The 27,979-nt window shown below is 43.7% G+C and overlaps 6 protein-coding genes across 9 annotated transcripts; 2 read left to right on the top strand and 4 right to left on the bottom strand.

Moving 5' to 3' along the window:
- Nucleotides 1-188: 188 nt before the first annotated feature.
- nup42 (nucleoporin 42) lies at nucleotides 189-2,944 on the bottom strand. Its single transcript, XM_067255944.1, has 7 exons — nucleotides 2,679-2,944; nucleotides 2,188-2,452; nucleotides 1,999-2,087; nucleotides 1,755-1,831; nucleotides 1,583-1,669; nucleotides 1,114-1,213; nucleotides 189-1,008 (listed from the first exon to the last, which is right to left on the bottom strand). The coding sequence occupies exons 1-7, from the start codon at nucleotides 2,845-2,847 to the stop codon at nucleotides 458-460; spliced, it is 1,338 nt and encodes a 445-aa protein (XP_067112045.1). The 5' UTR covers nucleotides 2,848-2,944; the 3' UTR covers nucleotides 189-457.
- A 3,211-nt stretch (nucleotides 2,945-6,155) lies between these two features.
- On the top strand, nucleotides 6,156-8,529 carry LOC136962402 (proline-rich protein 15). Its single transcript, XM_067256178.1, has 2 exons — nucleotides 6,156-6,468; nucleotides 6,896-8,529. Exon 2 carries the CDS (start codon nucleotides 6,903-6,905, stop codon nucleotides 7,284-7,286), a length of 384 nt encoding a protein of 127 aa, XP_067112279.1. The 5' UTR covers nucleotides 6,156-6,468; nucleotides 6,896-6,902; the 3' UTR covers nucleotides 7,287-8,529.
- A 1,342-nt stretch (nucleotides 8,530-9,871) lies between these two features.
- Nucleotides 9,872-16,220, top strand: wipf3 (WAS/WASL interacting protein family member 3). Its single transcript, XM_067256277.1, has 8 exons — nucleotides 9,872-10,324; nucleotides 11,735-11,819; nucleotides 12,542-12,686; nucleotides 13,472-13,618; nucleotides 13,738-14,466; nucleotides 14,629-14,763; nucleotides 14,958-15,059; nucleotides 15,213-16,220. The coding sequence occupies exons 2-8, from the start codon at nucleotides 11,751-11,753 to the stop codon at nucleotides 15,251-15,253; spliced, it is 1,368 nt and encodes a 455-aa protein (XP_067112378.1). The 5' UTR covers nucleotides 9,872-10,324; nucleotides 11,735-11,750; the 3' UTR covers nucleotides 15,254-16,220.
- Nucleotides 16,221-16,269: 49 nt separating this feature from the next.
- On the bottom strand, nucleotides 16,270-18,242 carry fkbp14 (FKBP prolyl isomerase 14). Its single transcript, XM_067256279.1, has 4 exons — nucleotides 17,933-18,242; nucleotides 17,601-17,752; nucleotides 16,855-16,982; nucleotides 16,270-16,759 (listed from the first exon to the last, which is right to left on the bottom strand). Exons 1-4 carry the CDS (start codon nucleotides 18,124-18,126, stop codon nucleotides 16,601-16,603), a joined length of 633 nt encoding a protein of 210 aa, XP_067112380.1. The 5' UTR covers nucleotides 18,127-18,242; the 3' UTR covers nucleotides 16,270-16,600.
- Nucleotides 18,243-18,398: 156 nt separating this feature from the next.
- wu:fc38h03 (acetylcholinesterase collagenic tail peptide) lies at nucleotides 18,399-25,178 on the bottom strand. The gene is made up of 18 exons (XM_067256026.1): nucleotides 25,114-25,178; nucleotides 24,286-24,406; nucleotides 23,990-24,099; nucleotides 23,728-23,841; nucleotides 23,369-23,413; nucleotides 23,031-23,057; nucleotides 22,306-22,377; nucleotides 22,108-22,170; nucleotides 21,946-21,972; nucleotides 21,813-21,857; nucleotides 21,683-21,718; nucleotides 21,451-21,531; nucleotides 20,823-20,919; nucleotides 20,535-20,674; nucleotides 20,235-20,354; nucleotides 19,949-20,078; nucleotides 19,339-19,441; nucleotides 18,399-19,225 (listed from the first exon to the last, which is right to left on the bottom strand). Exons 2-18 carry the CDS (start codon nucleotides 24,383-24,385, stop codon nucleotides 19,156-19,158), a joined length of 1,380 nt encoding a protein of 459 aa, XP_067112127.1. The 5' UTR covers nucleotides 24,386-24,406; nucleotides 25,114-25,178; the 3' UTR covers nucleotides 18,399-19,155.
- Nucleotides 25,179-25,299: 121 nt separating this feature from the next.
- LOC136962050 (cytochrome c iso-1/iso-2-like) lies at nucleotides 25,300-27,622 on the bottom strand. 4 transcript variants are annotated; one of them, XM_067255656.1, is made up of 3 exons: nucleotides 27,393-27,622; nucleotides 26,611-26,797; nucleotides 25,300-26,329 (listed from the first exon to the last, which is right to left on the bottom strand). In XM_067255656.1, the coding sequence occupies exons 2-3, from the start codon at nucleotides 26,777-26,779 to the stop codon at nucleotides 26,184-26,186; spliced, it is 315 nt and encodes a 104-aa protein (XP_067111757.1). In that variant the 5' UTR covers nucleotides 26,780-26,797; nucleotides 27,393-27,622; the 3' UTR covers nucleotides 25,300-26,183. The 4 variants fall into 4 exon arrangements, with proteins under 4 accessions (XP_067111757.1, XP_067111760.1, XP_067111758.1 ...); XM_067255659.1 differs by lacking the exon at nucleotides 27,393-27,622 and adding an exon at nucleotides 27,084-27,371; XM_067255657.1 differs by lacking the exon at nucleotides 27,393-27,622 and adding an exon at nucleotides 27,070-27,089.
- Between the last annotated feature and the right edge of the window lie 357 nt (nucleotides 27,623-27,979).

Raw genomic sequence — 27,979 nt, forward strand, 5'->3', positions numbered from 1 at the left:
TACAATAACCAGGTGATAACACTGTTCAACGTTCACAAGCACTGTACATGTCTGGTCTAAACTTCTCTAGAAGACCGCTCTGTCTTAACCAATGAGAATCACGAAGTAGATTTTTTGTCCTCCAATGGTATCTTCATACTAGGGCACGTGATAATGGACCGTCATTACATGAAAACAGACATGCTATAGTTTATCCAAAAATCCTTTATTTAAAAACGTGATTTCCCACATTACTCCATCATAGGGGTTTATGCAGCTAGGTCTTATAAAGGTAAATATAATATTTGTAATTACATTGATAACATTCGTATTGTTATTGTTCAATTGTTTATCATAAAAAATCTGTAGAGGCTTCAGTGGTGTGCAATGTTAAGACATTTTGTACATTACACATTTCCATTTGAACGGTTTACCACATTGCAGTTTTTTTAATACCTGACATAATTGTATGGTGGATTCAGATCACCAGCATGTTTGCTGGAGGGGGCTTAAGGGGAATCTGTCCCAAACTGAACCTCTTTGCCCCAAACTCACTCAGCTCCTCTGGTGTCAGTTCACTCTGGGAGGTAAAAAGACTGTCTGTTAACTCCCCAGCAGAGCCTGTCCCAGCTACAGTCCCTGTAGCGCTCCCTCCAAACAAAGAACTTACACTTGTCTGTCCAAAGTCATTCCCTCCAGTAGAAGGGGCCGCAGCCCCGAAGCCTCCTCCGCTATTGGCAGTTGAGGAAAAACTGAATCCGGAAGCGGAACCTCCAAACCCGGAAGTAGATGGTGCCTTGGTGGCTTCAGCTACAGGGGCAGCGAATGAGAAGCCCGAAGCCGAGGGGGGCGACGAGGCTGGAAAAGAACCGAAGCCAGATGGAGGTGGTGTGGCAACAGCTGTAGCTGCAGCAACGCCGAACCCAGTGGGGGCTGCCTGGGTGGCTGATGAGCCAAACTCAGCGCTTGGAACAGCAAAGCTGAAGCCGCTGGCACTGCTGGGTTGGGGCTGGGCTGGAGCCCCAAAACCTGTAGAATGAGACAGCACAGTCAGAACCAAACTATCAAAGGTCTATATTCCAGATTCTCTGTGTTTGGGGCTTTAAACGAACCAATAGAAGATTTGATCCTCACCTCCTGCTCCAAAGCTGGTTGTTGAAGACCCAAATCCAGTCCCAGATGACCCAAATCCTTCTGATGTTGCTTGTGGTACAGGATTGTTTAACTCAGCAAGCTAGGAAAAATAATTATTGTAATGTGTTGAAACTAAATTATATTATATTCCAATTTAAATCTACTCTGATGTTGCTTGGGGGCGCAGAGTTTAACTGTGGTCAAGCTGGGAATTGTTTTAGTTTTATTTTAAATTTTAAATATTCTTTCTAGGTGCACTTAGTAAAAGTACTAGATACAAATAGAGTCTGAACACCGGCATGCACCCTGAAATGTTACATTTATTGAAACATAGAATATCTGAATCCAAGCTGTCTTCCTCAGATCCTTCTCAGTGTCAATACATCCTGGGAGTAAGTGTGCTTGTCTTGGTGTGTGAGTGTGCATGTTTGTGTGAGCGTGCATGTTTGTGTGAGCATATGTGTTTCACCATTGCAACTCGGGTTGTAGCATTCATAGTCTTCAACTCCTGGACTCTGCTTCTCCATTGGTTGATCAACTGAATAATGCCATTAGCCTATACACATTGAGATATATACAAGTTAGCAATGATAATGATAGCATCTTATACATGGGGATACTTCACAAAAGTAATAACTCACATAACCCTGAAGGTCACCAGAGTCTTTGTTATTGTAATACTCCAACCTCAACTCTTCAGGGGAATGATCTCTGAACCCTGCAAAGAGGTACATATAGGTTTAATGTCATGGCCTCTACATACCTATTAACTACATTCATCAAAACCACTTCTATTCAGAGGTAAGGTGAAGTCTAACAGCTACTTTGTCACTCATGTATGTAGGCCATCATCTGGCCTACAGTATTAACAGTAATGCACAGTACCTGAGATAGTGGCTTTGAGCACTGAGTAACAGGAGAAAACCCACTGTCCTGAGGTCTCCCAAATTTCCATATCGTTCTGGATGGTCTCTCTGAGCAGATAAACAAAAACAGGGTAAAGAATAGAGCAACATTTCATAATAAAAATCAATCTAAAGGATATAGTGTATCTTTAAATGCATTAACACTCACAGATGTTTCTCATTTTCGTCCCCAGGTCTGTCTCTCCCGGCCTTGTCAAAGGTACTAGCGTTGTTTAGAGCTGTGAATCTATTTTGAGAAGAAAAACTGAACTCTGTGCTTTTCACGTTATCCCTTCCTCCTCCGCTTTCTCCAGTATTCCAGTTGTTACCACCTCCTCCACCCCAGTCATCTCCTCCACGCGAGAAGGAAGAGGGCTGCACATAATTTCCCCCAGACCTCTGGGAAGGGTTCACCCACACTCGGTTGCCGAATCCTTACAAAGATAATGTTCGTTATACCAACAAGTGTAATGTAAGCATAAATAACCCGTACAGCTAGACTAACCTAACACGGTTAGAGCTAGCTAGACAAACTAGTTAAGCTATGTAGGCTGATAATGATTCGAGTAGATTCAACGAAGTATCATCATCCCTTACACAGTTTGATATAGTTGTTGCTAGCTACATTGATGCATTTCGAAAATAGTCTAAAATCATTACCTCCGCCACCGGCTCCACCTCGGTTGCTAGGCGGGCGACTGTTGTTGTAACCACCGCGGCTTCCTCCACCACCTCCTCCACTACTAGCGTTGCCTCCACTTGGGTGCTCATTCCAACACTTATCGCCATACCGACACCGGCCTTGCATAAAAAAGTTGCACACTACCATCGTTTATAACTCGCATATAATGTAAATATGGTGGATTCACTGTTATTATCTAGTTTCCGAAAGTAATGTATGTGGTGTGCATTGTTTTCATCCAAACACCGCCATGTTGAAATGCTGCAAGAGATACTGTCGCAGGATTTATGAGTCATACTTTTTGTGGCGAACTTCAAACAGCGCCCCCGCGTGTTTAGTTTTGACATTGAGAGAGAGAGAGAGAGAGAGAGAGAGAGAGAGAGAGAGAGAGAGAGAGAGAGAGAGAGAGAGAGATGGGGGGGGGCATGGTAGTTTTTTGGGGATTCCTCTCCTTGCCAACTCTGCATTCCAGAGCAGTTCACCTGTTGCAATTTAGGCACTGCCATGGCAACACACAGGATAAGCTTATGAGAGTTTATGTTTGCAGTCAAGAACAGATACAGAGAAACCCACAGTATACTAGCCTACATGCCACACCCACACACAAAATCTGTATCAACTAGATTCTTGACTTGCATAAAATCAGAAACTATTTTTTTTCTTCTTCCAATAACAGGGACATCCTTCTTGACTTCACTGTAGTCCTTATTTTGAAGTTTGTTGTTTTTCAGTCAAGGTTTTGGTTGTTCAAACAGCCTTACATACTGTACTGTGGGTTGTCATTATTGTACTTAAAAACAGTCTATGGAGGCTTTGATAGCTGACTCTACCAGTCAAACAGGCTATCCTCTCTTCTTTCTCCCATGGCCAGTATTGGAGCACACACCTTCTCTCATTCAATACTAAGACACAAATACAATCAGACATATTGAAAGAATACAGAAACAAACAAATAGCACTACACACAGAGGCAATCCATTGGGTAGAGAGAAAGAGAGGGAAATGGAGGGACAAAAAGAGAGGTACAAGAGGTAAAACAGACATGCAAAGAAGAACATCAATTACATTCTAATGATAAGAGTGTAAAATGTGTTGTATATAAGCCAGTCTCAAGATACCAAATTACTGCAAAGAAGTCAATAGATACAGAAAGAAGATTTGAATCACACACAATGAAAGAAGGAGAGAGAGAGTGAGATAAAGAGAGAGCAAGGTAAAGAGAGGGAGTATCTCTTTCCTATATTACTTCTGTCACTTGAGTTATTGTGACAGTCACTCAGCAACTCTGCACATAACTTCCTTTGTTTCAGCAGACAGGCCAGTACAGAGTATCTTTGATCTGGATCTCTTTGTCAGAGTTACAGATAGAGTATTCCATGGGAACTTTGAAAGGTCAGTTGAAAGAAAAACACAACTTTCAAGCGTTTTTTGTAATTTTGGGGATATTTTAATAACAAGCATACCATATAAAGTAGTATTTTTTAAAGAATTGAATGTGACTGTTAGCTTTAAAAAATATAAAATATTTAAAAAAACCTTTAGGAAACCCCTGTCTGGCATATGATGACTGAGGATATAGAAATTGTGTGCAAGGAAGACTTCCTGGTTCATGATAAGGGAATCTTTGCAAGGTCTTCCTGGTTTCACTTGTGGATACAAACCACTGCATAAAACTATGGTTGTGGCCTCCAAACATTCTAACATTTTAGGAGAAATCAGGGTGAGGTAACGTAATACCTTCCAGTAGTTGTCGAGATGAAAATATCTATCACCCCCCTCTTTGTTCGCCTCTCCCCTCACTTGCATACTTGGGGTGGTACAAGTGGTGGCCTACAATACTTTGCAAGCTGTGGTAGGCTCTGCATCTTTATATGTGACTGGTCATATGTGCATCTCAGTTGGTTGTCTATGTGTATGTGTGTACTTGTGTGTCATGTGTATGCCATTAAGCAGACAAAGTCATGGGGGACACCCATGCTGAGTGTTATGTCAGCTGTTGGAATGAGAAACGTTCCCTGTTCAGTTTCGATCAAGCAGGAGAGAGGAGAGGGAGTCCCTCAGCTATGTAGAGAGGTGAGGAAGGGGCCAGAGAACCATGACACACATTCCTGCTGCTCACACCTCCATATTACTTTCACTCTTCAGAAGAGGGATACCACTCTGAAATTCTTTGAGTGCACCCTCCCTCTCCTTGTCCCTCCTTTGCTCTCTGTTCCGGTTAGCCTCCTACCTTTTGCGTGTGCACACATAGAAACTATTTGTAAGGGCATTCCTCAAGTTTGCCCAACTTACAGAAACCACATGCCCGGAGAGGTTCTCCCATCTCACTGCACAATCCCTCCTCCCAATGGAAGCGATACTTGGCATGCAAATATCATTGTTACTGTTTTTCTCAATTGGTAACCGATACTTTTATTGAAGCAAGGATTCACTGGATGTCCGTCATAACCTAAAAAGCATAACATTTTCACTTTGCTTTCACTCATGCTGCAGATGCTAAGCACATTTTTCAAATGAGCAAATCATGTCAAAAAAAATTAAATGCAAATTTAAACTGACACAAATCACTACCATAAGTGTGAACCCCTTTTGACCATGTGCAAAACCATCCATTGTTCAACCAGACATCAGTTCTGATTCTTGCATGACAAGTAGACCTCGTAATGAGCCATGCAAGGATATATTTTCCTTAGCCTACTGTATAGCGAGGGAAAACATCCAATTTGATGAGGTTGAAAAGGTGTGTATGTAGTGTAAACTGCATTTGTGTTGCCTTATTGACCAAATACTGAATATAAACGTCTTGTGTTTTGGGATAATCATGCTCTTGAGTGTCATGTTTGATCAAGTTTCTGAAGAAAGAAAATGCAGCCCACTGTATAACATACCTACATTTGTTTCATGGCACACATATCAACAAATGGCAAAGAAAACAAAAGAGGATGAACTAGGGTAAATTGATACTTTTAGTGAGATGGTGGGGGGTCAGATGGGTGGGCTTAAGATAAAAAATAAATGCTAGACTATATAAAAAGATGCCAAAGTATAGGCTTCCGAAAAAATATTGGAGTTTACGTCAACTTGTATTATGTGTAATTTGGCAACAGCGTTTTAAACTTGACTTTCGTGTAGGCCACAAGGATCCCTGGTCTCCAGCATTAGACTGCTTATATTTTTACTTTGTTAAAGCCATCTGTTCACATCTGTAGCATACACCATTGCACTGTGGGTTGGATTCTAATGTTTTTTTATGGACAATGTGCTCCATTCAATCATTGAGAAAATAGGTGCGTCCTCTTTGCTGTTGCCAAGTAACTACAAGCTCAGCCCACCTGTAGTAGATCCACCTGTACGCTTCTCACGTGAGCGTCTCGGTGTTTTCAACCAATGAGAGGCGAGGACAGGTGCTTCGCAATGAGTTTCGGAGGCGGAAACCTGCAGTGTTCACAAAAGTCGCCTCTTTATAAAGTTGTCAATTCGGTCGCGGATGTCTCAGAGAATAACTGAAACAGTAATAGCACAATTCCACAGTGCAATATTACGCTGGATTGAAATATAGAATAAAGGTAGACAGAATTATCAGCAAGAAGATCATCCGTGCGTCTAATTGACTATTTGGACGCAGAACAAAACGATTAAGTGTCTCTGCTGTTATCGGTCAAAGACTCCTAACTGGATTTTAACTTCAACACAGAATATAAGTTGTTCTTTGACAGTGGCATTAACTATTTGGACCAACTACTGTGCCCTCCGGTCCGGATAGGCAAGGTGAGTGACCCGATAGAGATGTGCTTCGCGCATTGCACAATCATGAATCACAGCTTCAGTGTGGTCCACTGTTCTCACGGCCCATCTAACCTGTTCCTCGCGTTATTTATAGTTACACAGGTTATGCATAGGTATAGTTTAGACGTTAACCAGAATCATATTACTCAGAGAGCTTGATGCATTTTCCTTCAATTAGAAAGGGTTAGAAAACCTCTGCTGTTTTACAAAGAAGTTATGTATAGCATCACATCCGTTTCTAGTAAGAGGCGTGCGTGATTGTTAAAGAAAAGGACGATGCTTAAACAACAACATCTATGTAACACCCATTATTTTGCTGAATACTAGTGACTTGTGAGATGAGTGGATGAAAAGATCAACATGAACAGATTGAGTCAACCGTTGCATTGTTTTTGGTGTTGTGCTGCAGGTGAGACATGGCAGAGAGGGTTCCTTGGTGGAGGGCCTTCATGGTCAAAAGAAAGAGTGGTGCTAGAGATACCTCAGCATCCCAGCCTCAGGACCAAGAACAGGATCCTTCCCACTCCCAGACAGGCCAAGCCTCAGTCTCTCAGAACCCCTTTGACAAAACCCAGTCACCGACCCAACACCAAGAGAAGGCGCTGTTAAACAGCGACACCAACATCTTCATGGACGAGACATACGATGATTCTCAGCTGGAACCGGTGTTTAACGAGCAGACGTGTCGCAGGCACATGAGAGTGTCACGGTCAGGGAGGTTCAAGGAGAAGCGCAGGGCACGCACCAGCCTCCCACTGGATGAAGACAACCAAGAGATGGGGAAAGAAGATGTCCGGTGATGAGGAGTACACGGATTCAGATTCATATCAAAGACAGTTTTTTCAGTTTAAATTAATTATGCTTTTTTCCTGATTTGTTGTTGATCACACCGGTACCAATAATGATATTTAGACTTTTCTCTCAGTAAGTAAGATGTAAACATGGTGAGATGTGTCACTACTCTTTAGAGGGAGAATAGTGCAGCTCTCAGTGAAAGCTGTAGTAGTTTTTTACCCAACAGTTATATAAACAATAATGAAGGAATACATGCATGCAGAAACAAATCCTCTAAAACATGTTTATTTTACTCTTAGGCTACCAATTTTGAAAAGGTGTGGAATGAAATGACTGATGCAGAACCTCATATCCTTATTTTACTGAGTCTCAGAAGGGTCAGCATCAGAATTTAGGATGTTGTGACCACAGAAACCATCTTGCTTATAAAATCACTTGTAGATACTGTATAATGCTTTGTTTTATTAGTTAATATTAATATAACATTAATATGAAGGATTTTATGGTATATATTTGATTACTTATTATGTAATATGTATGTATCAATAGGTTTTATGTCCATTTTGATCATTTAGATGGGTATTTCATTTTGCAGGAAACAAAATTTATTTAACTGTTGTGTAAGAAGGACATTTTTGTAAAGACATGTTTTAGGGCATTTCTGCTTTATTGTGACAGGTACAGTGAAGATGTACAGGAAATGTAAGGTTAGAAAGAGAGGGGAGGACATTTGAACCAGGGTCCCTGCATGAAGGGTTTAGCCTACGTGCTCTTGATCAGTGGGCCACTGCGCACCAAGAAATGACATTTTAAGTGGGTGAGCAAAGATAGGCGATTCTGGGTGATAGTCCATTAGCTGCTATGTCATCAACAAGGTATAAATAAAGGTTGAATTACTCACTTTTAAATGCAACACAGGTTATAGACTATTTTAACATTAAGGAGGAAACTACATGAAGGATACTTTTATTTATTTAGCTGACTCTATGTGTACATCGCTTTGGAGAACAGTGTCCGCTAAATGAGTTCAATGTAATGTAAATCATGGGTACTATCCCATAGAAAAAGCAATCAGTAGCACTTGAGACTATTATGGAGATGTATGATGATCCATTAAGATATATGGACAACCTGCATTAATGTATCTAGGATTCAACTAATTAGTTATGGCTTGGTGTGTGTAAACTCTCATGATGCCAAATGAAAAATAAATACACCTGTATTTAAGTACTTCTGTGCTGGTTAGATCATAATTAATTATTTACTTCTTATGCTTATTAGCTTAAGACAGCAATGGATGGTACTGGTGTAGAGTTTTGTTTTGGTCTCGTTTTTTTGTCCAAACTGGCTTTTTGTCATCGTCATTGACCTCATTGACTAGGTCTGGGTCTGGGTTTGGGTGTGGTTTTATAAGAATAATAATAATTGTATTTATAATGCACTTTATATTTAGTAAAAAAACTCAAACTGTTTTGGGTCTTGATGGTATAGATGGGGTTCTGGCTCTTGAGATTTGCCATCCTGACTCCATTTCAATCCACCTCAGCTTGTTAATAACCAAGATTGAACTTCATTTTCCTCTCTGTAAAGTAAGGTACATGAAATGGCCTGACTCATGATATAGACCTACAGTAGAGTAATGACACAATGAGTATCAGTTTAATTGTGTGAGACACCATTACAGCACATTAGTGACACTTACTCAGCTCACTGTCACATCAACCTCAGGGGACAATTTACAAATCTTTTGACTGCCAACCTTGACTGGAGAGAAATGAGACCATGTGACACTACATTCCTTAATCTATTATGGTATGGCAATAGTGTAGGTGTGTGAGTGTGTGTGTGTGTGTGTGTGTGTGTGTGGGTGTGTGTGTGTGTATGTCTCCCTGTGCTCATACTAGTGATTTTCGGTGAATTTAAGCAAAATACAATACTTAATTTGTAAGAGACAGTGTACCTCTCAAGTAGTTTTCCTTATAAAGTGAAATGTAAAAAATGCAATACAAAGTAGACGTATGTGTTCGTGTTACTGTAAGAAAGAATTGAACCAAAATGAAAGACAATCAATATAATGCAAAGGTTAATGAAACATTATTTGTGGTGGTTGATTTTCAGATAAAGTTAAATCAATGAGCTCTTGTTCCCAGAGTGTAACATTGTCTTTCCGCCACCAGGGGGAAAACATGTTTTCAGTTTCCAGGACAGCATAATACCGATTGGATAAGTAAGGTTGAGAGGTAGAGTGGGGCAATGCGAGTGTTAATGCTAAGCCAATACCAAACTTTTCATCGACAAAACGATACTGTCGATATTTAAATACAACATAAGTCGACACTGTCATTTTGAGAACTGGCCAAACTGGAAAAGTAATCGTTACAGTCATAGAGATATGGTAATCTAGTATCCCCAGGAGAAAGCTGAAAAATTCCTTCACACCTGCTTAACCAGTTCCAACCCATTTGCTTGTTCTTAACAGGTGTCAGTGATGAGAACGTTCCATGGGAATTGCGGTAGCTATGGAGTGATCCAATTGGTCCACTGATGAGTCTGGGCTACATTGAGGATTCTGTCTTGCGTAAGGTGTGGTCTCGAGCTGGGGCTCCCTCCCGTGGCGCGTTCGGCGGTCGATGTAAACACTATACGGGAGAAAGGGCACAGAGTCGAGCGGCTGCGCATATACAACACTTTTCGAATGAGAATTTTTAGATGTTCATGTTAAGACTTTTCTACATTTATTTTGTTTTAATGTGTTTATTGCATTCAACAAATGGATAGTATCCGTGACAAGTTGATAACTTTTTAGCTTCAACTAGGGTATCGAGGAACACCACGCGTTGTTGTCAAACTTCTTAATTCAGATAAGGCAAACAAATTGACAACACTTTAATTCCGTGTTCTGTCTTGCTGTGTTGACTATTAATAACTAGACGTCAGAAACAGTATCTTCTGGGTCAGGGGCGCGCTATGCGGTTACTGTGCCGCTCTCAACCTCGGGACTGATCTTGCTGCATAAGTGGAGTTTCATATCTGTCAATTAAAGGTACGTACTAAGTACTCAGTATTCGGTCACTATTTTATATTTGGTACCCTAGAATTTGCTTCACATTTCATTGATGTTTTTGAGTATCGCAAATGATCGTGACCCACTACGGTTGCTACAGCAACAACCGCCAGAGTGTTTACGAACTTGTGCATTAATAATCAGGTCGCTTACGGTGTCAGGGTATAAATAACGAGGCTACTCCAACCATAGACATATATACATGTATATATGTCTATGACTCCAACTCTGCAACTGTGCTGAAAATTCGACAGTTGTGTAGGAGGGGACCTTAGAACAATGGGATAATAGGACATAAAACAAAGCTGCAACTTTGTTTGATACATTTTCACTCAGACAACAGCTGAAGATTGGCAAACTGGGGGTTAAGCAGAACTTGTGTCAGCTGCTGGGTAGTGGCCCACGAGCTGTAACATGGCCTCCTAGAAGGACAGGAGCTAAGCGACCTCGAAAAGACAACAGAGTGGCCTCTGTGTGAGGTGCATTTGACACTTGATTATTTAGCCTGACCGCTACACTCACAACTGTTACTGCTCATCCACCTTTTGCTCAGTGCTGCCTTTTGCTCATAGGCTATAGACTATAGACATCGGCCATAGACATAGTCTCTTTTGGCACTTCAATTTAAGTGGCTTGACACGGATTTGCAGATAGAACCTGTAAAAGAGACCCCCCCCTCCCCCAGCTCCTTAGAAAGCTGGAATACATGTTAAACATGAGATGCACTGACTTCAAGTCAAGCATTTCTGTGAGAACATTGATATATAATGTTCTCACAACCGTTATATAATATATAATGTTTCATTTTGCTTGAAGCTGTCGCTTCAGGAAGAGTTCCTAAAATTTCATACAGTTAAATTGACAAATCTTTGATCAAATCTTTTTATTTACAGATTATCCTATTCTCTATTAACGATGCACTCTCAGATTAATAAACTGTTTGATCAAGTGCAGGGTATCTCTCATTGGGTTCCTTTAACAAAACTTCCATTCTTGGGCCCATTCCTGAAACACTTCCCTGATGTGTTTTCCAGTCTGCTCTGACATAATGGCAGGGAAGGCATTGTGCCAGCTAGGAGCTGAGGGTTAGAAGGCCATACTTCCCAGACAACACTTTCCATTGTCCCCTGCCTAAGCCTCCTCTGGGCCACTGCCGTTGGGAATCGTAGAAAGGGGGATCTCAGATTTCCCCCTGAGAGGATGGAACGCTTGCTGTTTCCTGTTTGTTTCGTCACGTGATGAAGGCTTTTCCTGTCCCGTGAAAGGGTACTAGGTCGTTTCAATTTGACCCTCTCAACAGAAGCTGCTTCTGTAATGGAAAACAGTCCCAGTAGTGCACTGTCTGTGGTCAGTTACACAGTTATGGAACCTTTTATATTTTATTTGTAGGTATCTGAGGCCAGATATGCCTCCACCTCCTCCTCCACCTGCACCCCCGCCACCCCCCCCTCCACCCAGTGCTCCCCCTCCACAGGTAAGAAGTGACACAGTATCACTTGGTGTTCAAATCGATTAATACAGGCGTTCCCACACACTGAGAGTACACAAAGACAAACTTTCAAAACACACTCTCCATCCCATTTCAACTGCTGATGACCAAGCAGGTGTTTATTTTCATTATTCATTAGAGGTACAGTTACGCACAAACAGACAGATGCACACAGTCGGTCAGACTAGAACTTAGTTGCTCTGTGGTGTCATATTTCCTGCCCAGGCTCTCATGTTTTATTAGTGTGTCTGCTGGCAGACACAACATGTGTCACAGGAACACAGTGCTCAGTTGACGCTTGATAATCCAATTAATCAGCCGTACAAATGTATTAGTGTTCTTTCTAAATGTGGGTGAGAGTCTATGCATTTTTTGTATGCAAGGGTATGTCGGTATGCGTGTGTGTGTGTCACCAATTATATCTTGTTAGCATGTCCTACAACAACTCCCCCCAAATGATCTCTCTCTCTCTTGCTCTCTCTTTCTCTCTCTTGCTCTCTCTCTCTCTCTCTCTCTCTCTCTCTCTCTCTCTTGCTCTCTCTCTTTCTTTCTCTCTCTTGCTCTCTCTCTTTCTTTCTCTCTCTTGCTCTCTCTTTCTCTCTCTTTCTTTCTCTTGCTCTCTCTCTCTCTCTTGCTCTCTTGCTCTCTCTCTTTCTTTCTCTCTCTTGCTCTCTCTCTTGCTCTCTTTTTTTATTTCCATATTTCAGTTACGGTCAGAGCCTCCTAAGCTCAAGCCTAGTGCTGGAGGTGGAGGTGGAGAAGGAAGAAATGCCCTGTTAGCAGACATTCAAAAAGGAGCAAGGCTCAAGAAAGTCACACAGATCAATGATCGAAGTGGCCCACTTGTTGACAGTAAGAACACCCTCAACCATATAACTTAATTTATTTGTTAACTGAAATCCTATAAACATACCATTCTGCTCTGAGAGTCAAACACACACACACACACACACACTCACACACAGACGGTTTACTGCTGTGTGTCTGAGTTTCAGCACTAAATTATTCTCACATGGGGCTGCTGCCTATGACTGTGAGTCATTCTCATGAGAAAGTGACAGAGGAAAAGTGAGAGAGTGTGTGCGAGAGAGCATGTGTGTGTGAGAGAGAGGGAGATGGAGAAAGACATACAGTTGAAATGTTAGTTTGGACGGGCAATTTCTGACAAAAGAACAAAAATCGAACAAAGACAAAATACACTCAACAAAAACAGGCTGAAAGTGAAAGAGAGAATGAGAGAGGAGAGAAGAGGCTGCATCATATGGTTATTAGAACGTCACCCAGACCTTATCTGCTCTCAGCTGTATGCGTTCATGATTACCCAGTAAGGCTTTCTTCAGTCAACACACACATCGACATAAACACGACACACTTCAGGAAGGAATGCTCTGTTGCAGATAAGGACAGAGTCTGTGTTGTGAGAAATTCATGACAGTACAGAGTTACCACTGTGTGTTTGGCGGATAATCGTTTACGTTCTATTGCAGGAATTTGTGGAAGAGTACTGGAACCCAAAGACTAACCTTGCTTCATAGCAGTTTATTTTACCCCCATTTATAAATCTGCCATAGTACAGGTGATCAATTATGAAAGTGTCAGTGTTAGTCTGTTGATTCTGTGTGTGTGCTAATCCTTAGAGCCCAAGGGGACTGTTGGAGATGTGTCATCCACGACTAGTGGTGCCCCCCAGGGGGGCTCAGGAGGACTGCCTGCCCTGGGACCCAGTCTAGGGGGGCTCTTTGCAGGTGGCTTCCCCGCGCTGAGACCAACGGGAAAGACCCCAGGTAGATAAAAACGGCGTTTGTGTAATATCTATTGCTCTGTGCTGTCGATCCTCTCACACTCTATCTCTCGTTGTCTTTGTTTCTCTTCCTCTCATTCTGTGTGTGTGTGTGTGTTGTAGTTTCTCGCTCCAGTTCATCTGCAGGAATGAAGCCTCTGTGGAACCCTCCAGCATCCCCAGACAGCGGCAACTCCCCCTCATCCTCCTTCCCCTCCTCACCTTCCTCCCCCTCCTATAGGCCGGCTGAGAAAGCAAGCCCTGCCCGTAGGCCCAGCCCCTCATCCGCAGCACTCCCCTCCCCCTCTCACAGCAAGTCTCCCTCCTCCACTGGCCCAACCTCCCCTCCAGTTCCATCCGAGCCTCCTCCCCCTCCCCCACACGCCTTCCAGGACCGACCCTCCAACAAACCTCCGCCTGTCCCCACCTGCCCTCCCCCTCCACCCCCATCCCAGCTCACCAAGCCCACGTGGCTACCCATCCAGCACGCCCACCACACCCACCAGCCTCAGCCCTCCACCCCTCCGCCGCCCCCTCCTCCCCCCTCTATGCCTCCTTCTAACCCCCCAGACCGGTCCTCTGGGATCTTCTATCCCCTTCCTCCATCCCCCACCATGCTCCAAGACTCCAGGTTCCCCATGCTGCGGGACAGCCCCCTCGGACCCCCTCCGCCACCTCCCCCTCCTCTCCCTGCGTCGTACAGCCCAAGCTGTGCATCCTCACTGCCCCCTCCCCCGCCCAAGATGCCCCCAGTGCCGTCCCCGGCCATGCGCCCTGGAGTGCCACCACTTCCTCCCTCCTACCCCTGCACCGCCCCGACTCGACGTCCACCTGCCGTGCCCAATAATGCAGGTATGAGGGCACAGGAGAATGCATCAAAAATATCAATGAAATTGTAAAAACTATGCAAAAATGTCAATATGTCAATGGATGACACCTCATGATGGCCTATTTGACTTTTCATAGATGGTTAGGTCCATTATGACACTTATCTGTGTTCTTTCCCCCAAAAAGCTGGTGGGCGGTTGGCTCCTCCTCCGGCCCCGCCAGCACGCTCCCCGTCGACTGAGCTGTCCAGCCGCACCCTTCCCCCTCCACCACCCCCACTCCCTCTCTCCATCCAGAGGAACGGACACCTGCACAGCCTGGGTGAGGCAATAGCTGCTGCTGCTTTGCTAATCACCGATGTATCACTGAAAAAAGCATGTGAATGCCATCAACACCATTTAACACTGTATGTCCTGTGAAATGCAGAGCAAGATAGCATGGTGATGGGCAGGATAGATTGCTGCTGTAGGGAAATTATGTGATAATTCTGTCATTTTCATTATTTAACCTTGCAGATGACTTTGAGTCGAAGTTTCAGTTTCATCCCATAGAGGACTTGCCTCCTCCTGATGAGTTTAAACCCTTTCCCAGGACCTACCCTAGCAAAGAACTCAGAGGTTTGTCTGTATTTACAGGCACAGGAAAAGTATGCTATATGTGGGGGAAAATCCCTTTTTTTTTGTTGGTCTATATCATGTTCACTACGATTGCTCACTGTCCCTTTCTCCCTCTCCTCTCCCACCCCTCCTTTCATCCTTACCTTTCTTCAGTGAACTCCAGCACACCAGGGATGAGGACACACCTTCGATGATACGAGACCACACATCCTTGTCTTTGTCTACCATAAATGAAAATAGCGAGCAATAAGAGTGGGACCTCGTCCACATGTTTCCCAGTACATAATGACCTTCCAAAGTACAGTAAATGGCTATACAGAGTATTACTGGACCCATATCTACTGTGTTTATATGTGGCCTGTGTGGGTTATGTCAGCAGCCTGTGTGTTCCATGGAGTGTGTATATTTGTGTATGCGAGTGTCATACTGGGTCCCGCCCAGTACTGAATATGTGACCTCTAACCTTTTCCAGTGTGGAATGTTTTGAATGTGTGTGAGAGGAGGGCTGTCCCAGTCCCTACAGTGCCTTCTCTCTTCTCTCTCTCCCTCACTCACTCACTCACTCACTCACTCACTCACTCACAGACACACAAAGAACATTAATATACAATGTCCTCCAATGGATAGATCGAAAGGCAAATATGTTACGTTGTACTATTCAACCTTACATGTGAACAATATTCTAAGGGAATACAGTGATTCACTTGAGAGCTAAGAGCCCACTGAGCAAAGCTGGGAATTACAACTTTGGTTTCAGTAAGCAGACTTCTGATATGTTCACACACACTTCAAAATGAAACTCAGTGAATAATGTTGATACTACAGAGCAACACAGGGATGTTTTCTGAACCTGTTGGGTCACTCTTAATTGAACAGTGTCACAATGGTGTGTGTGTCCAAAGAATGCATCCTCTGCAGCATGGAGCTGTCAGAGTAAAGGACACTGTAGTGACAGGTAACTTGCATTTTTTTTAAGTACACTGATTTGTGAAGGGCAATTGGAAATGCATTTCACTTTTGTTGTTTTGAAAGTTTTTTTTCTACTGTTGTCATGTGTATCAATACAGTGAGAAATGTGCTTCTCACGATATTGCTCTGTTGAATTGTTTTCCCTTTGTAACGTCTGATCACCAACACTTAAGGAGACAGTGCCACCTACTGGTTATAAGTCATACATATTGTAAAGTTAATAAGACTATTTTTGAGACCTTGTCATTGCTAGTAAACACAAAAGCCATGATTTGTACAAATACCCCTTTATGTTGACGCGTTAAAGTTTCCCCACTGAACACATGAAACAGGAAATCACAAAGAACCTGTTCAACCAATTCCAGTTCAAATCTTTTAGAACTGAAATGCCTCAAAGAACCACATTTGAAAAATTCTAGTTTTCGTTAAAGTTCCACAAACCCCCATCATCGCATCACAGATACCGTACCACACGCAACATAGATTACATAGATTACATGAGCATGGGAAATCTTTAAAAAATACCTAACTACACCAACACAGAAAACGTATTGGGATAGGGTGAGAGAGGGTTAAAGTTCATCGTGTTTGTAGGTGAACTCTCTTGAAGAAATGAATCCATCTTTGTTCTCGTCTTCTTTGGTGAAGATGTCCTCCACCATAGTTTCGTGGTGGGTATCGTTGGCAGGATAGCCATGGCGCTCAAACTCCTTCCTTAGGTACTCTTTCACCTAGTGGGAGAAAAACCACAAAACACACCCATGTGTGTGAAAGGCTCAAAATATACAAGAAAACCAGAGCTACCCCCCCCCCCCTCTCTGCTCACCTCCTGTTTTGACAGCTTCCAGTCATCATTGAGGTCCATCTCCTGGAAGGACTCGTGTGACCTGGGCCCGTTCCTGATCTCCATCACCTCGATAGTGAAGGTCAGCGTGCTCTCTGGGGGGATCTTGCCTGACCACACAGACGGTCAATAGAAGCGTTGAAAATAACCTGGGCTAAGTAGGCTATCTATAGCTCACATGGATCTGGGTTTAAAACAGCTATATAAACAACATGTTATTGATATGGATAAATGTGACAAAATGTGTGAAAAACCAATTAGCTTAAATTGAGCTGGTGATATTGTTTGGAGAGAGAATGACAGGAAAAAGATGTCAAGCATCTTAGGTTATGGGGTTAATGCATTCAAGTATACACTTTGGTATACTTACATTGTTGCTTTTATTAGCAGATGGTCTAGTAGGCCTACTGTGTTTGTGTGCTTACCAGGGAAAAGCATATAGGACATTTTCACATGCTCCATGCTGAGAAAAAGTGATATGGTATTGGTTAGCTTAATTTAGTGAAACAGTATTAATGTAGCAGCAGCGTCACCATAAGATTTAAAACCTTAAAGTGCGACTGAAGTTACAAGAGAGATGTTAGTTCCTTGTTGCCATAATGCATGTGTCATGTTTAAGGATGAGAGTGAAACAGTTTAGAAAGAGACTGGTTCAACTGCCACATGTATGAGGAGCTAATGTGGGCGTCATGTCCAGGACCCAACAGCGTGTGTTAAGTGTAGTCTACCTCTGCCTTCCTTGCCGTAGGCCAGAGCTGGAGGTATGACCAGACTTCTCTTCTCCCCAGCACACATCCCCTGAAGGCCTTTATCCCAGCCCTTGATCACCTCCTTGATGCCCAGCGTAAACCACACAGGCTGCTTATCCCCTTGGGTTCGACTGCACGCACACACACGCGTGCGTACGCACACACACACACACACACACACACACACACACACACACACACACAATTAGATCTAATATCCTTCAATAGCTAAGCAACTTTCTACAAAACGGAGCGGTGGCGCATTAAATGGTCATTGTTGGAGCACTTCTGCATGTATCTCGATAATTCACCTGGAATGAAAGAGCGTTCCATTTGCGAAATATCCCTCATGATGCACTAAAAGAATGTCCCCATACTTTGACTTGCGGTGACACAGAAAAGGTTTACTCAAGACTTCGATCTTCACTTCAGGTTCAGGAAGTTTTCCTCCAGAAACAAAGATCAGGATAGATGTGCAAAACCAACTTAGTAAAGTCAACAACATCTTGGCTCATAAAATGAAACGACACCTAACGAGTTAATCCCAACCAGAATACAATGTTAGAAACATGTAAATACTGCTACACCAAAGCGCGAGTGCGAGAGATTCAACGTGGCAGTGACGTCGCATCGTGCAAGTTGTTGCAGGAAGTGTTCATCTGATTGGTTGAATCCCTTTAACGCCCCGCCTTCATAAAACCCTTTTAACAGTGGGTCGTAAACTCTCTTGATGGATTAAATAAATTATTAATAATGACAAATTCTGTACGTCATAACTCCGTTTTATTGTTATATATAAACAGACAGATTGATTCCTATCATGCTGGTGTAACACTGATATACAGTTCTTAAAAGATATACAGTAGTTTCAGTCACAAATGTAACAGTCCTTTCATCTATATACGATTCATACACTGCAAAGTGCAGAAATATTGCACACAATCCAAAGCTGATCTAAACCTATAGGGCATACACATACACAAGCATGCAGTAGCACTGTCAGCACACATAATATTGCATCAAATATATCATTACATAATAATTGATACCTAATACAACTATGTACACACCCCTAATCTGCATAAATACCCCATTCAGTTCTGCAAATACATTCTCTTAAAGTCTGCATCACTTTGTAAAAAGGATGATAGGTTTCCTTCCACAGTGAGTTAACAGTCAATAAGTCAGCAATTATAGCTTACATTACATTGCACAATCATAGTTTACACATATTGCTCTCATGGCCCCTGTTTATCTCAAAACAGTGCTGTAGTCAAGGATGCCATCATATAGTGTATAGATCAGCTTGACCAAAACACCTCCTTTGTTAAGTCAATGCAGTTATTCAGACTGGATAGGATGGTGTGCTATTTCATAAATGACTCCCAAAACTTGAGAAAACAAGTTTGTCCTTGTACATATTTTTTTCCAGCGAGTCATCTGATTGGGACATGCCTCAGCGCTTAGCTGGGACCTAAACCACTAAACCGTCATTAGGATTAACACAGGCAGCAGTAGCCAACCCTTCTTTGGTTCAGGTGAAGTACTTGCAACCAGTTGAGTCAATGGAGCAGGAGTCGGTGCACCTGAGTTGTCCAAAGGACCTGAACAGAGAGGGGGGGGGGGGGGTAGTAAGGAGAGGAAAGACTTGTGAGTTCACCTACAGAGTGTGTGTGACAGAGAACGTGCATGCTTGTGTGTGACAGCAAGAACATACCCAGGCAGGTAGGATTTACAGCTTTGGAAGCCAAAGTCCTTCCCGTCACACTCCTCCATGCCCTCATGTCTGTATCCGTCTCCACAGTAGGCCCACTTACAGTCTGGGGGAGAGAGAGAGAAAGCGGGGGATGAATGGATGTACAGTTAGGAAATGAAGATAATATAAGGTTGGAATGGGCAGGTCCACCGGCCAGAGGGAGGAAAAGAAGGATCGGAAGGAACAGAAGAAGAATAGGAAGAACAACGAGAAGAGAGTTAGAAGGGTGGGGGGGAAGGAGAATTAAACATTACTAATTGCTTTGGCAAGTGGGTGGGTTTGCATTTGTGCCTTTACAGCATTTTCCTGCTAATTTAATTGAGCTGAGAGCACTGGAGGGAAAGACAGGTTGACAGAAAGAGAGAGGGAGATTAATGAAGCAAGAGTCTTACTGCATAGTCCCTTTTCCCTCTGTCATCAAGAACACAAGAGGACATGGCTACAGCCTTGTATGAGAACGTGCGCAACATTCGTACATTCCAAGCTTATATATATATACAGTATATCTATTTGTGTATGTGTCTATGTATGTATTTGTGTGTCTGCTGACACACCCAGCCCCATAACTCACTCAGACAAGCATCTGTGACGATTTTGTTGCCATCATCACACTCCTCTCCATTCTGACCTTGCACCTTCCCATCTCCACACACACCCACCCTGTCGGGCACCTTCTCTGTGGACTGGAATGACTGGAAGGGCTATAAACAAGCACATAGTAAAGATTTTATAGTACAAATTGTGCTTGAGGTACAGGAAGAAAGAAAAAAAAAGTCTCTCTATTTACAATATCATATTGGTTTAAACTACTGGTTGTGGTTTCCAATGATTGCTGTCTAGTTCTGTGTTCCTGGTACCTGTATGGGCTTCCAGCCATCCGTGTCTTTGAAGTAGAGAGACCTCTGGTCCTTCCGGAAGGCGATAGCATTGTCTGTGTGTAAACGGTCCAGCTCCTCCTCGTTGTCCACCACAAATATCTTGACACACACACACACAAAGAGATGCAAGGTTACACACAAACATACAATGGCTCTTTGTTACCTGACACAGTGAATTCCCAGCCAACTAGTTGGATTATAATGCCCTGTAGGGAGAGAGAGAGAGAGAGAGAGAGAGAGAGAGAGAGAGAGAGAGAGACTGTAGAGTAGAGTCTTTACTGCAGGGACTTTGTCGTGGTTGGCTCGTTGTGTGTAGCTGCCGTACGGGGCGTTGTTCCCTACTGCGGGGGGACTGCAGTCGCAGGCACCTGCAGGTCCTGGAAGCCCCTTCTCCCCTTTCTCCCCCACCACATAGAGACCTACACAACAAACACACACATTTCAATCAAGGGTTGTTATTCAATACACGTATGACATTCCCCAAGGGAGAATAAAATAGAAGTCATAGCGTGTGTGTGTGTGTGTGTGTGTGTGGGGGGGGGGGGTGTAAGGATAAGAGGTGATAACCTGACGCAGGAGGACCAGGGGGTCCAGGGTGGCCGTTCGGCCCAGATGGTCCAGTAGGACCCATGGCACCTGGAGCTCCAGAGTGACCCTTGTTACCCTGTGCCACAGACAAAATCGGGACATGTATACATGTATACACATACTAACACACACACACACACTCTCTCTTAAGGTGACCTACATGGCTTTGCCAGCTGCACATAGCTGGAATAGTAAGTCTAACCCTAGAGGGTTGTAGGCCAAGATAAAGTGAAGTCTAAGATCTGACATCCTCACACTCCAGAGTAAGGCTTAACATAGACCTGGAAACTGAGCCTGCCAGACGGAATTAGACCCTGAAGAGAACACAGCGATTGGGTGACAGGATTCGACTAGGGGCGGGCATGAGTGCAACACGCAGGAAAGTGAAAGTGAGAGTTAAATCTGGGAAATTCCTGAACGTGAGGAAATCAATGTCAAGGGGCTCCCCTGATTAACTCGTCCACACTGACATGCAATGGGTGAAACTCATGAGGATACATACTAACATTCTAGCAACCCAAACACCTCCTGTCTCAGCCTCTTTAAGCTGTGCCACTTATATTTTGCCTTTATTTAGTCTCCATCCCCTTTCCCCTCTCCGCCTCACCTGTTTTCCTCTCTTCCCAGGTCGCCCAGTTGGGCCCCTCCTCCCTGGAGTTCCCTGCTCACCATTTGGTCCCATCTCTCCCTGAGAGCAAGAGAAACCGAGGGAGAGGTAGACAGAGACGGAGGGAAAGAGAGAGAGAGAAAGACAGAGATAAAGAGATACAGAATATCATATCGTACATCTTGTAAACATTCGGCACCACAGCCATCTTTGATCTTCAGTGAATTCTCACCTTCTGTCCCAGCATCCCGGGCAAACCAATCGAACCCTACAGAGAGACACAGCAGAGAGGGAACCATGACCTGTCTACCTGCTCCATGACAGCAGGAACAGAGTTATGGTGGCAACAGTCAACTCCTCACCTTATCCCCCTTCGGTCCCGTCGGTCCTCGGTCACCATGGGAACCCTGCAAGGAAAAGAGGTAGGAAAGATAAGGGGAGGGAATACAATAATAAGCGGATGCCAGATAGAAAATAAGGATTCTCTGTGCTCACCTTCTCTCCTTTGCTGCCTGGCAAACCCTGTGGAGAGATACCGTCGAGAAGCAAGCCAGTCAGGCCTCATAGTGGGGGAGGGAGGCTTTCAATAGTGTGTTTGTTTGCGTGTGTGAGTGTGTGTGATTGTGTGTTGGAGAGCTGGGGGTTCAGACTACAGACCTTTGTCCCTGGTAGTCCCCTCAACCCTGGCAGACCCATGAGGCCTGAATCTCCTTTGTCTCCCTTGAAATAGAAATGGAGAGAAAGAGAGGAAGAGAGTACAGACAGACAGAGAATCGTGTGAATCATTTACATTAGCAAAGCACGGTGATTCTTCATAAACATTTACATAAACAGGAGAGGGGGGTTGGGACTCACTTTGGGCCCCTCTGGACCAGGCCATCCAGGTGACCCCTGTCTCCCAGGCAGCCCAGGGGGTCCAGTCCGTCCCTGTAGGTTTTGCAAGTTTAAATGGGCACAATGTTGGGCCATGTTCGAACATCAAACCTTTAGTATTCAGCAACCTGTCAAAAGACATTCTGCTACAGACAATACACAACAATGCTGGAAAAACTACACTGACACATATCTGTGAGTAGACACTCTGGACAGTAGGGAGTATGGATCATGGGCCAGAGTTGTGGTTGGGCTAGCGCTACATTATTAAAAAGCAGTCTGTGGGTCCACAAGGGGCTAGCCAGCTAGCACGCCAGAGTGATTTATCAGAGAGCTCCAGAGCACTCAGGGAGATTAGAGTGCAGAACTGCAGAGGAGCAGATTCCAGCTCAGCAGGACTGCTCCTGTACAGGAGGCTAATGAAGAACATCCGAGGAGAGGAGGAGAGTGACACTGCAGATGGAGGATAACTGGAATGGGACAGATGGAAGAAGACAAGAGAGAGGAGAGGTAGAGATGGGGGAGAGTCAAAGGAGAGAGAGAGAGACACAGAGAGAGAGAGAGAGAGAGAGAGAGAGAGAGAGAGAGATGGGCAGGGAAAATTCCGATCACATTATACCAAGGACACTCTCACCGTAGTAAAGTAATGAGCGAGGAAGCGATGGATGAGCAGGAACGAGAGGAGGATGAGAAGAGGAGCGTCTCACCTTTGACCCTGGCCGTCCAATTTCTCCCTGGCGGAGGACAAATAAAAAGAGAGGAGACACGTGTTCATTAGAGCTTAGCCCAAGGACACACACACACACATAAACAAAGTGCACTTACACACACACACACATAATGGTATAAATGTTATTAAAGGTCACAGGAGTGGCCCTCTTCTTGAGTCAGAACAGCATCTCTCCTTCATAGTCTCATCCACTCAGACTCCACAGGCACACACACACACACACACACACACACACACACACACACACACACACACACACACACACACACACACACACACACACACACACACACACACACACACACACAGAGTTACCTTGTCTCCCTTTGGTCCTCTGATGCCTGGCATCCCGCTATGACCCTGAAATCATCAGACAGCATTCATAAACAGCCCTCACACAACCACTGTTCTGTGACAGCAACACACTGCTCTGGAGACAAACACACTTTGTTAAGAAAGAACACATTTCTAAATGGCTTCTGATCCAATCGGGATCCAATTAACTTACAATATTCTAAAAGAATTCATGTAAATGTAATGCTGTGCATGAGTAGAAACATATCTGCGATTGTTACTACACTTTCTCTGCACAAATCAGTTCTGCTATTGTTTCTCTTTTTGATATTGTTTAGTGTCAACCATAAGATGTTCCTTTTGTACAACTCAGATCTCACCTCAGGACCAGGGGGCCCAGGGGGTCCGGGGGGCCCAGCCTCACAGCCAGATGAACCAAGCTGTCTATACTTCTTCTCCTCCTCTCCTCCTCCCTTTATTATCCCAATGTCACCCTTTAAAACACATATACTAATCACTGAGACTTATACAACAGTGAGTGGCAGTATGATGTATGTGTGTATGTGTGTGTGAATGTGTGTGTGTGCATGTGAATGTGTGTCTGTGTGTGTGTGTGTGTGTGTGTGTGTGTGTGTGACTTACCGGACTACCTCGTTTCCAGAGCTGAGGAGGAGGAGGGAAAAGTGGTGGGGGTGGAGGAGACATCAGACAGCAGGGCTCAAACCTCATTGGCTCAACCGTCATTCTGAAGACTGACAGACACAAGATCTGTGATTGACTGTCAGTGGTGATGTTACGTAATTGTAAATGATGTGTGTGTGTAAGGAGCGTGTGTCTTATGCAACACTCAATAAAGGTGACGACCGGACTGCACACACACATGTACACCGGCGCATACACATGCACACATATTCACACACACCTATTAACAATCTTACCAGAAGGAGCAGATAGGATGTGGTCAAAGTGATGATGGGAGAGAGCCAATGCACAGCACAGGAGGAGCTGCAGAGCCAGTCCAGTCCTAACCAGGTCCATTTTGTTGTGTCCCTTTGTGTTCTTAATACACACACAGTGAATTTACAAGCTGCCCCTTCTTAACTCACGTTACTCTCTGCTTCCCTACTGTCTGTGATGTTGCTATGCCGGATCCAAGTTGTCTTTTTTATCTACCTTCTCCTCTACATCCTATCTACTTCCAATCTGTCAGTCTATTTGTTCGTTTTTTTAATTTTTTTGTGTGGAACTGAGGGTATAGCTTGTAGCGCCCCTCAACTCCAGAATCTCCCGCTCATATCCGCAGCAGAAGCACACGCACAACTGTAATTCCAGCCGCGCGCTAACACCCTCTCAGCTGCGTCCGTGAGCCAAAATTAGAAGCCAGTCTTTTTACTAGTACTGAAAGAAAACAACATAGTAACCGGTTCATTCAAACACAAGTGGATTAGAGTGATAATACACAACAACTATTTCTTTAATTGCGGTACGGTTATTTGGCTACTTATACGCGCATCTACGTTGTATTGCAACAGTGCTCCGTTGTTTTGGCAGATTAGAAAAATAGGTTGAAATCTAACATTTAAAAAGCCTAATAGATGTTCACTCACGTGCAAAATTCAGAAAAGACGCTGCACACTGGTGCACGTTATTTGATTTCTGTCTAGTACACATTTTCATTTCATATCTTTTCACGTCATGTTACACAGATTCCCGAATCCTGTCTCTGAGGGTGCATAGATTGTATGCAATCGAACCAATTCGCTCACCTTTCTGCAATCCAGCTGACAACGAGAGACCGGTTCCTCTGAATGTAAAATGAATTCTCCTTGTATTGTTCGGTCCCATTTACTGTAGAAAGCCAGTCGGGTTGTCAATCTATTTGATCCACTTATCGATCCGTTTCGTTCTTGGAAGTCAGTAGCAACACAGTTGTGGCAGCTGCGGCGTGCCAATTTATCCCACAAACATGTGAGCGACAACTGAGTTTGAAGCGTAATTAATAGTACAAACAATTAAATGAAAATGCATTTAGACATAGCCTTTTCTTATCGTAGCATATATTTTCCGTTGCTATTAACTTACATAGATACATGAGAATAGTGAGCATTTGCGGTGTCTGATCTTCAGTTCAAGCACGTGCACGCATATGGTGTGGTTTACTGTCTGCGTCGCTCCATGCTGCAGTGAAACAATGCTCTCTGCTGGTTACATCAAATCCTGCAGATCATTCAGTTCATGCTGGGAACATGCCCAAAAAAAGAGCAAAGCAGGAAAACGAGGAATACAAAGTAATTGCTGCGGTCACAAGTAAGTAAAAAGACACACGAAAGGGTGTCATCTAGGGGCAAGGAACCGTTTTTTATATATAGATATTTAAGATCAGTAAAGAAGGTTGGATTTAATTTCGTTGACAATCTTAACAAAAACAATTACAAATATGTAAAAATGACAGCATACCAGCACAAAAGAAGCACACATGGTTGTAACAAATAGTACAAAACTACCTTAAAGAGGAATAAATAAGGAAGAGTTGAGAATCCTCTCGTGAGCCAAATGTGAGTGTCTGTATGAATGTGCGTGTGTTAGTCATGTCTGAGGAATGCCAAGTACCAGTTTGTCTAAGGAGTGTTTCTGTGTTATAAGATATGTTACGTGTGAGGGAGTCGGGCTCGTAATCTGAAGGTTGCCAGTTCGATTCCCAGCCGTGCAAATTATGTTGTGTCCTTGGGCAAGGCACTTCACCCTACTTGCTTCGGTGGGAATGTCCCTGTACTTACTGCAAGTCGTCTGCTAAAAAAATGACAAAATGTAAATGTGTGTGTGTTTGCGTGGCCCACTAGGAGGTGGCATCCTTTAAATAGGCCACTATGTCCTGTCTCTCTCTCTTCTTCTTGATGCCAGAGAAAATCATCTTGGTGCCAGGGATGTATTTCTTGGGGTTCTGTAGATACACCATGAGTGTGTCCTCCTCCCACACAATGCCTGAAACATAGAACCCACTATAAAAAAAGGTCTAGCAGTGAGAAAGTGAGACATAAAGACTGAGACACAGAGAAATAAATGCTCTCACATTGACCATAATGAGTGTCAAGTTTGGTTTGTGTGTTTTTAACATTTAGTGAAGTACCATTCAGTGCAGTGATCGTATATGAGGAATTTGCAATGCATATCCTGCCTGTACAGACATGCAGCTCTGACTGCCTACTCAAGAACACAGCACTGTTCTACAGTCACAGCCATCACACACACATGCTGGCCCCTACCCTTTTTAATGTTAGCCTGTGTGTAGGAGTAACCAGGTGACTGTCCTGTCTTCCTGCCAAACAGACCCCACAGGTTGGGTCCCACCTTATGTCGTCCGCCCTCATCCACAGTGTGGCACTGGGAACACTTCTGGACAAACGCCTTTTTCCCCTTCTTAATGTCTCCCATTACGGTCCACACGTTGTCCTGGGGGGAACATACAATACTTATGTTGTATAAAGTGCTGCTATAAGTAGTACCCTTACATGCACATACAACTTCGAGTGCTCCAGATGTATCGATTATCGGATGTTCAGTTTACCTAAAGTCGTGAGAAGCGCTGAAAAGTAGCCCACTTCAGCGGTTCACTATTTCTCAACATTTTAAATAGCCTTAGAAGAAAGCAGTTGAAGAAACCTTATTGAAACTGCGAGCAGTATCATGCTATGTTGTTAGCATATTATATTGTAGCTATTTACCGTCCCGGTAGTACCTGGGAAGTATCTTAAATCCTAGATGATGAACGTTCCTCATACTGTAACGCATACCATCCACACGGTAGACTTCTACGAACTTTACATTACATACTTTTTTTAAGATACCAGTAAACCATGTGAAAGCTTTTCCTAATAGACTATAACTGGGTAAATCTGTGATACAAGAACAATGCGCATTTCAACAAGTAGCCTACTTGTAGAGAAGCAATGACATCATCAATAAACATAAACATTGTGAATTATTACGACTGTCTCACGATATAAAAATGTGTAGGCCTACATACTCAGGTGATGAGCCTACTCACCTTTTCAAAGTCGAATCTACAATTGTTTAGATCGCGTTAAGGGAGTGTTCAACAATGGCATATTAGTGCACACGTCACACGAAGACCCATCGCAATTGGATGAAAGTGCTGTCAGAAGATTTTTCTCCCTGTGCCCCTGACACTGTATAACTTGCTTTTAATTAGAAATGTATGTAAATACTAAAATAACAAAAGAAGAAATGCACTGTAAATCTGTGTGGTGCTGTAGGCTTGTGTTTATTCTACTGGGAAAGACAAAAACTGAAATGTATTTGGGTGTGTGCATACATTGTAAATACAGACACACCCTTCAGTTGCGAAAGTAGGCAGAGTATTGTTTGACAGTATGGTGGTTGTCACGGAGATCTGGGACTGCACCCTTTATAGTCAGGTGGAAGCGCCTGTGGCTGTCGGTCCTGGAGAACGAGTCCTGGAGGCTCATCAGAACTGACTTGGACCGGAATAGCCCCCCTCCCCCACACACACCCCGGGACCCTCCCAAGGTAGCCCGGATGCAGGAAAAGGCCCTTGAAATGGATCTCTCTCTGTTTGGCCCCACGGAGCCGACTCTGGCACACTCTCCATCA

This window comes from Osmerus mordax, chromosome 18 (genome assembly GCF_038355195.1).
Source record: "Osmerus mordax isolate fOsmMor3 chromosome 18, fOsmMor3.pri, whole genome shotgun sequence".
In the NCBI taxonomy this organism is placed as follows: Eukaryota; Metazoa; Chordata; class Actinopteri; order Osmeriformes; family Osmeridae; genus Osmerus; species Osmerus mordax.

Bases quoted from the DNA above. Each gene is read 5' to 3' on its own strand.
- LOC136962402 (XM_067256178.1), top strand. From the start codon at position 6,903: ATGGCAGAGAGGGTTCCTTGGTGGAGGGCCTTCATGGTCAAAAGAAAG.
- wipf3 (XM_067256277.1), top strand. From the start codon at position 11,751: ATGCCTCCACCTCCTCCTCCACCTGCACCCCCGCCACCCCCCCCTCCA. The intron at 14,467-14,628 runs GTATGAGGGCAC...TCCCCCAAAAAG, and splicing joins TGCCGTGCCCAATAATGCAG to CTGGTGGGCGGTTGGCTCCT. The intron at 14,764-14,957 runs GTGAGGCAATAG...TTAACCTTGCAG, and splicing joins CGGACACCTGCACAGCCTGG to ATGACTTTGAGTCGAAGTTT.
- fkbp14 (XM_067256279.1), bottom strand. From the start codon at position 18,126: ATGTTGTTGACTTTACTAAGTTGGTTTTGCACATCTATCCTGATCTTT. The intron at 17,753-17,932 runs GTGAATTATCGA...GTGTGCGTGCAG, and splicing joins GGAACGCTCTTTCATTCCAG to TCGAACCCAAGGGGATAAGC. The intron at 16,983-17,600 runs GTAGACTACACT...CTGTGTGGTCAG, and splicing joins CTACGGCAAGGAAGGCAGAG to GCAAGATCCCCCCAGAGAGC.
- wu:fc38h03 (XM_067256026.1), bottom strand. From the start codon at position 24,385: ATGGACCTGGTTAGGACTGGACTGGCTCTGCAGCTCCTCCTGTGCTGT. The intron at 22,378-23,030 runs GTGAGACGCTCC...CAAAACCTACAG, and splicing joins TTGGACGGCCAGGGTCAAAG to GGACGGACTGGACCCCCTGG. The intron at 20,355-20,534 runs GTAAAGACTCTA...GTGTGTGTCAAG, and splicing joins ACCACGACAAAGTCCCTGCA to ATATTTGTGGTGGACAACGA.
- nup42 (XM_067255944.1), bottom strand. From the start codon at position 2,847: ATGGTAGTGTGCAACTTTTTTATGCAAGGCCGGTGTCGGTATGGCGAT. The intron at 2,453-2,678 runs GTAATGATTTTA...TATCTTTGTAAG, and splicing joins AGGTGGAGCCGGTGGCGGAG to GATTCGGCAACCGAGTGTGG. The intron at 1,832-1,998 runs GTACTGTGCATT...ACCTCTTTGCAG, and splicing joins GCTCAAAGCCACTATCTCAG to GGTTCAGAGATCATTCCCCT.
- LOC136962050 (XM_067255656.1), bottom strand. From the start codon at position 26,779: ATGGGAGACATTAAGAAGGGGAAAAAGGCGTTTGTCCAGAAGTGTTCC. The intron at 26,330-26,610 runs GTAGGGGCCAGC...TCTATGTTTCAG, and splicing joins ACAGGCTAACATTAAAAAGG to GCATTGTGTGGGAGGAGGAC.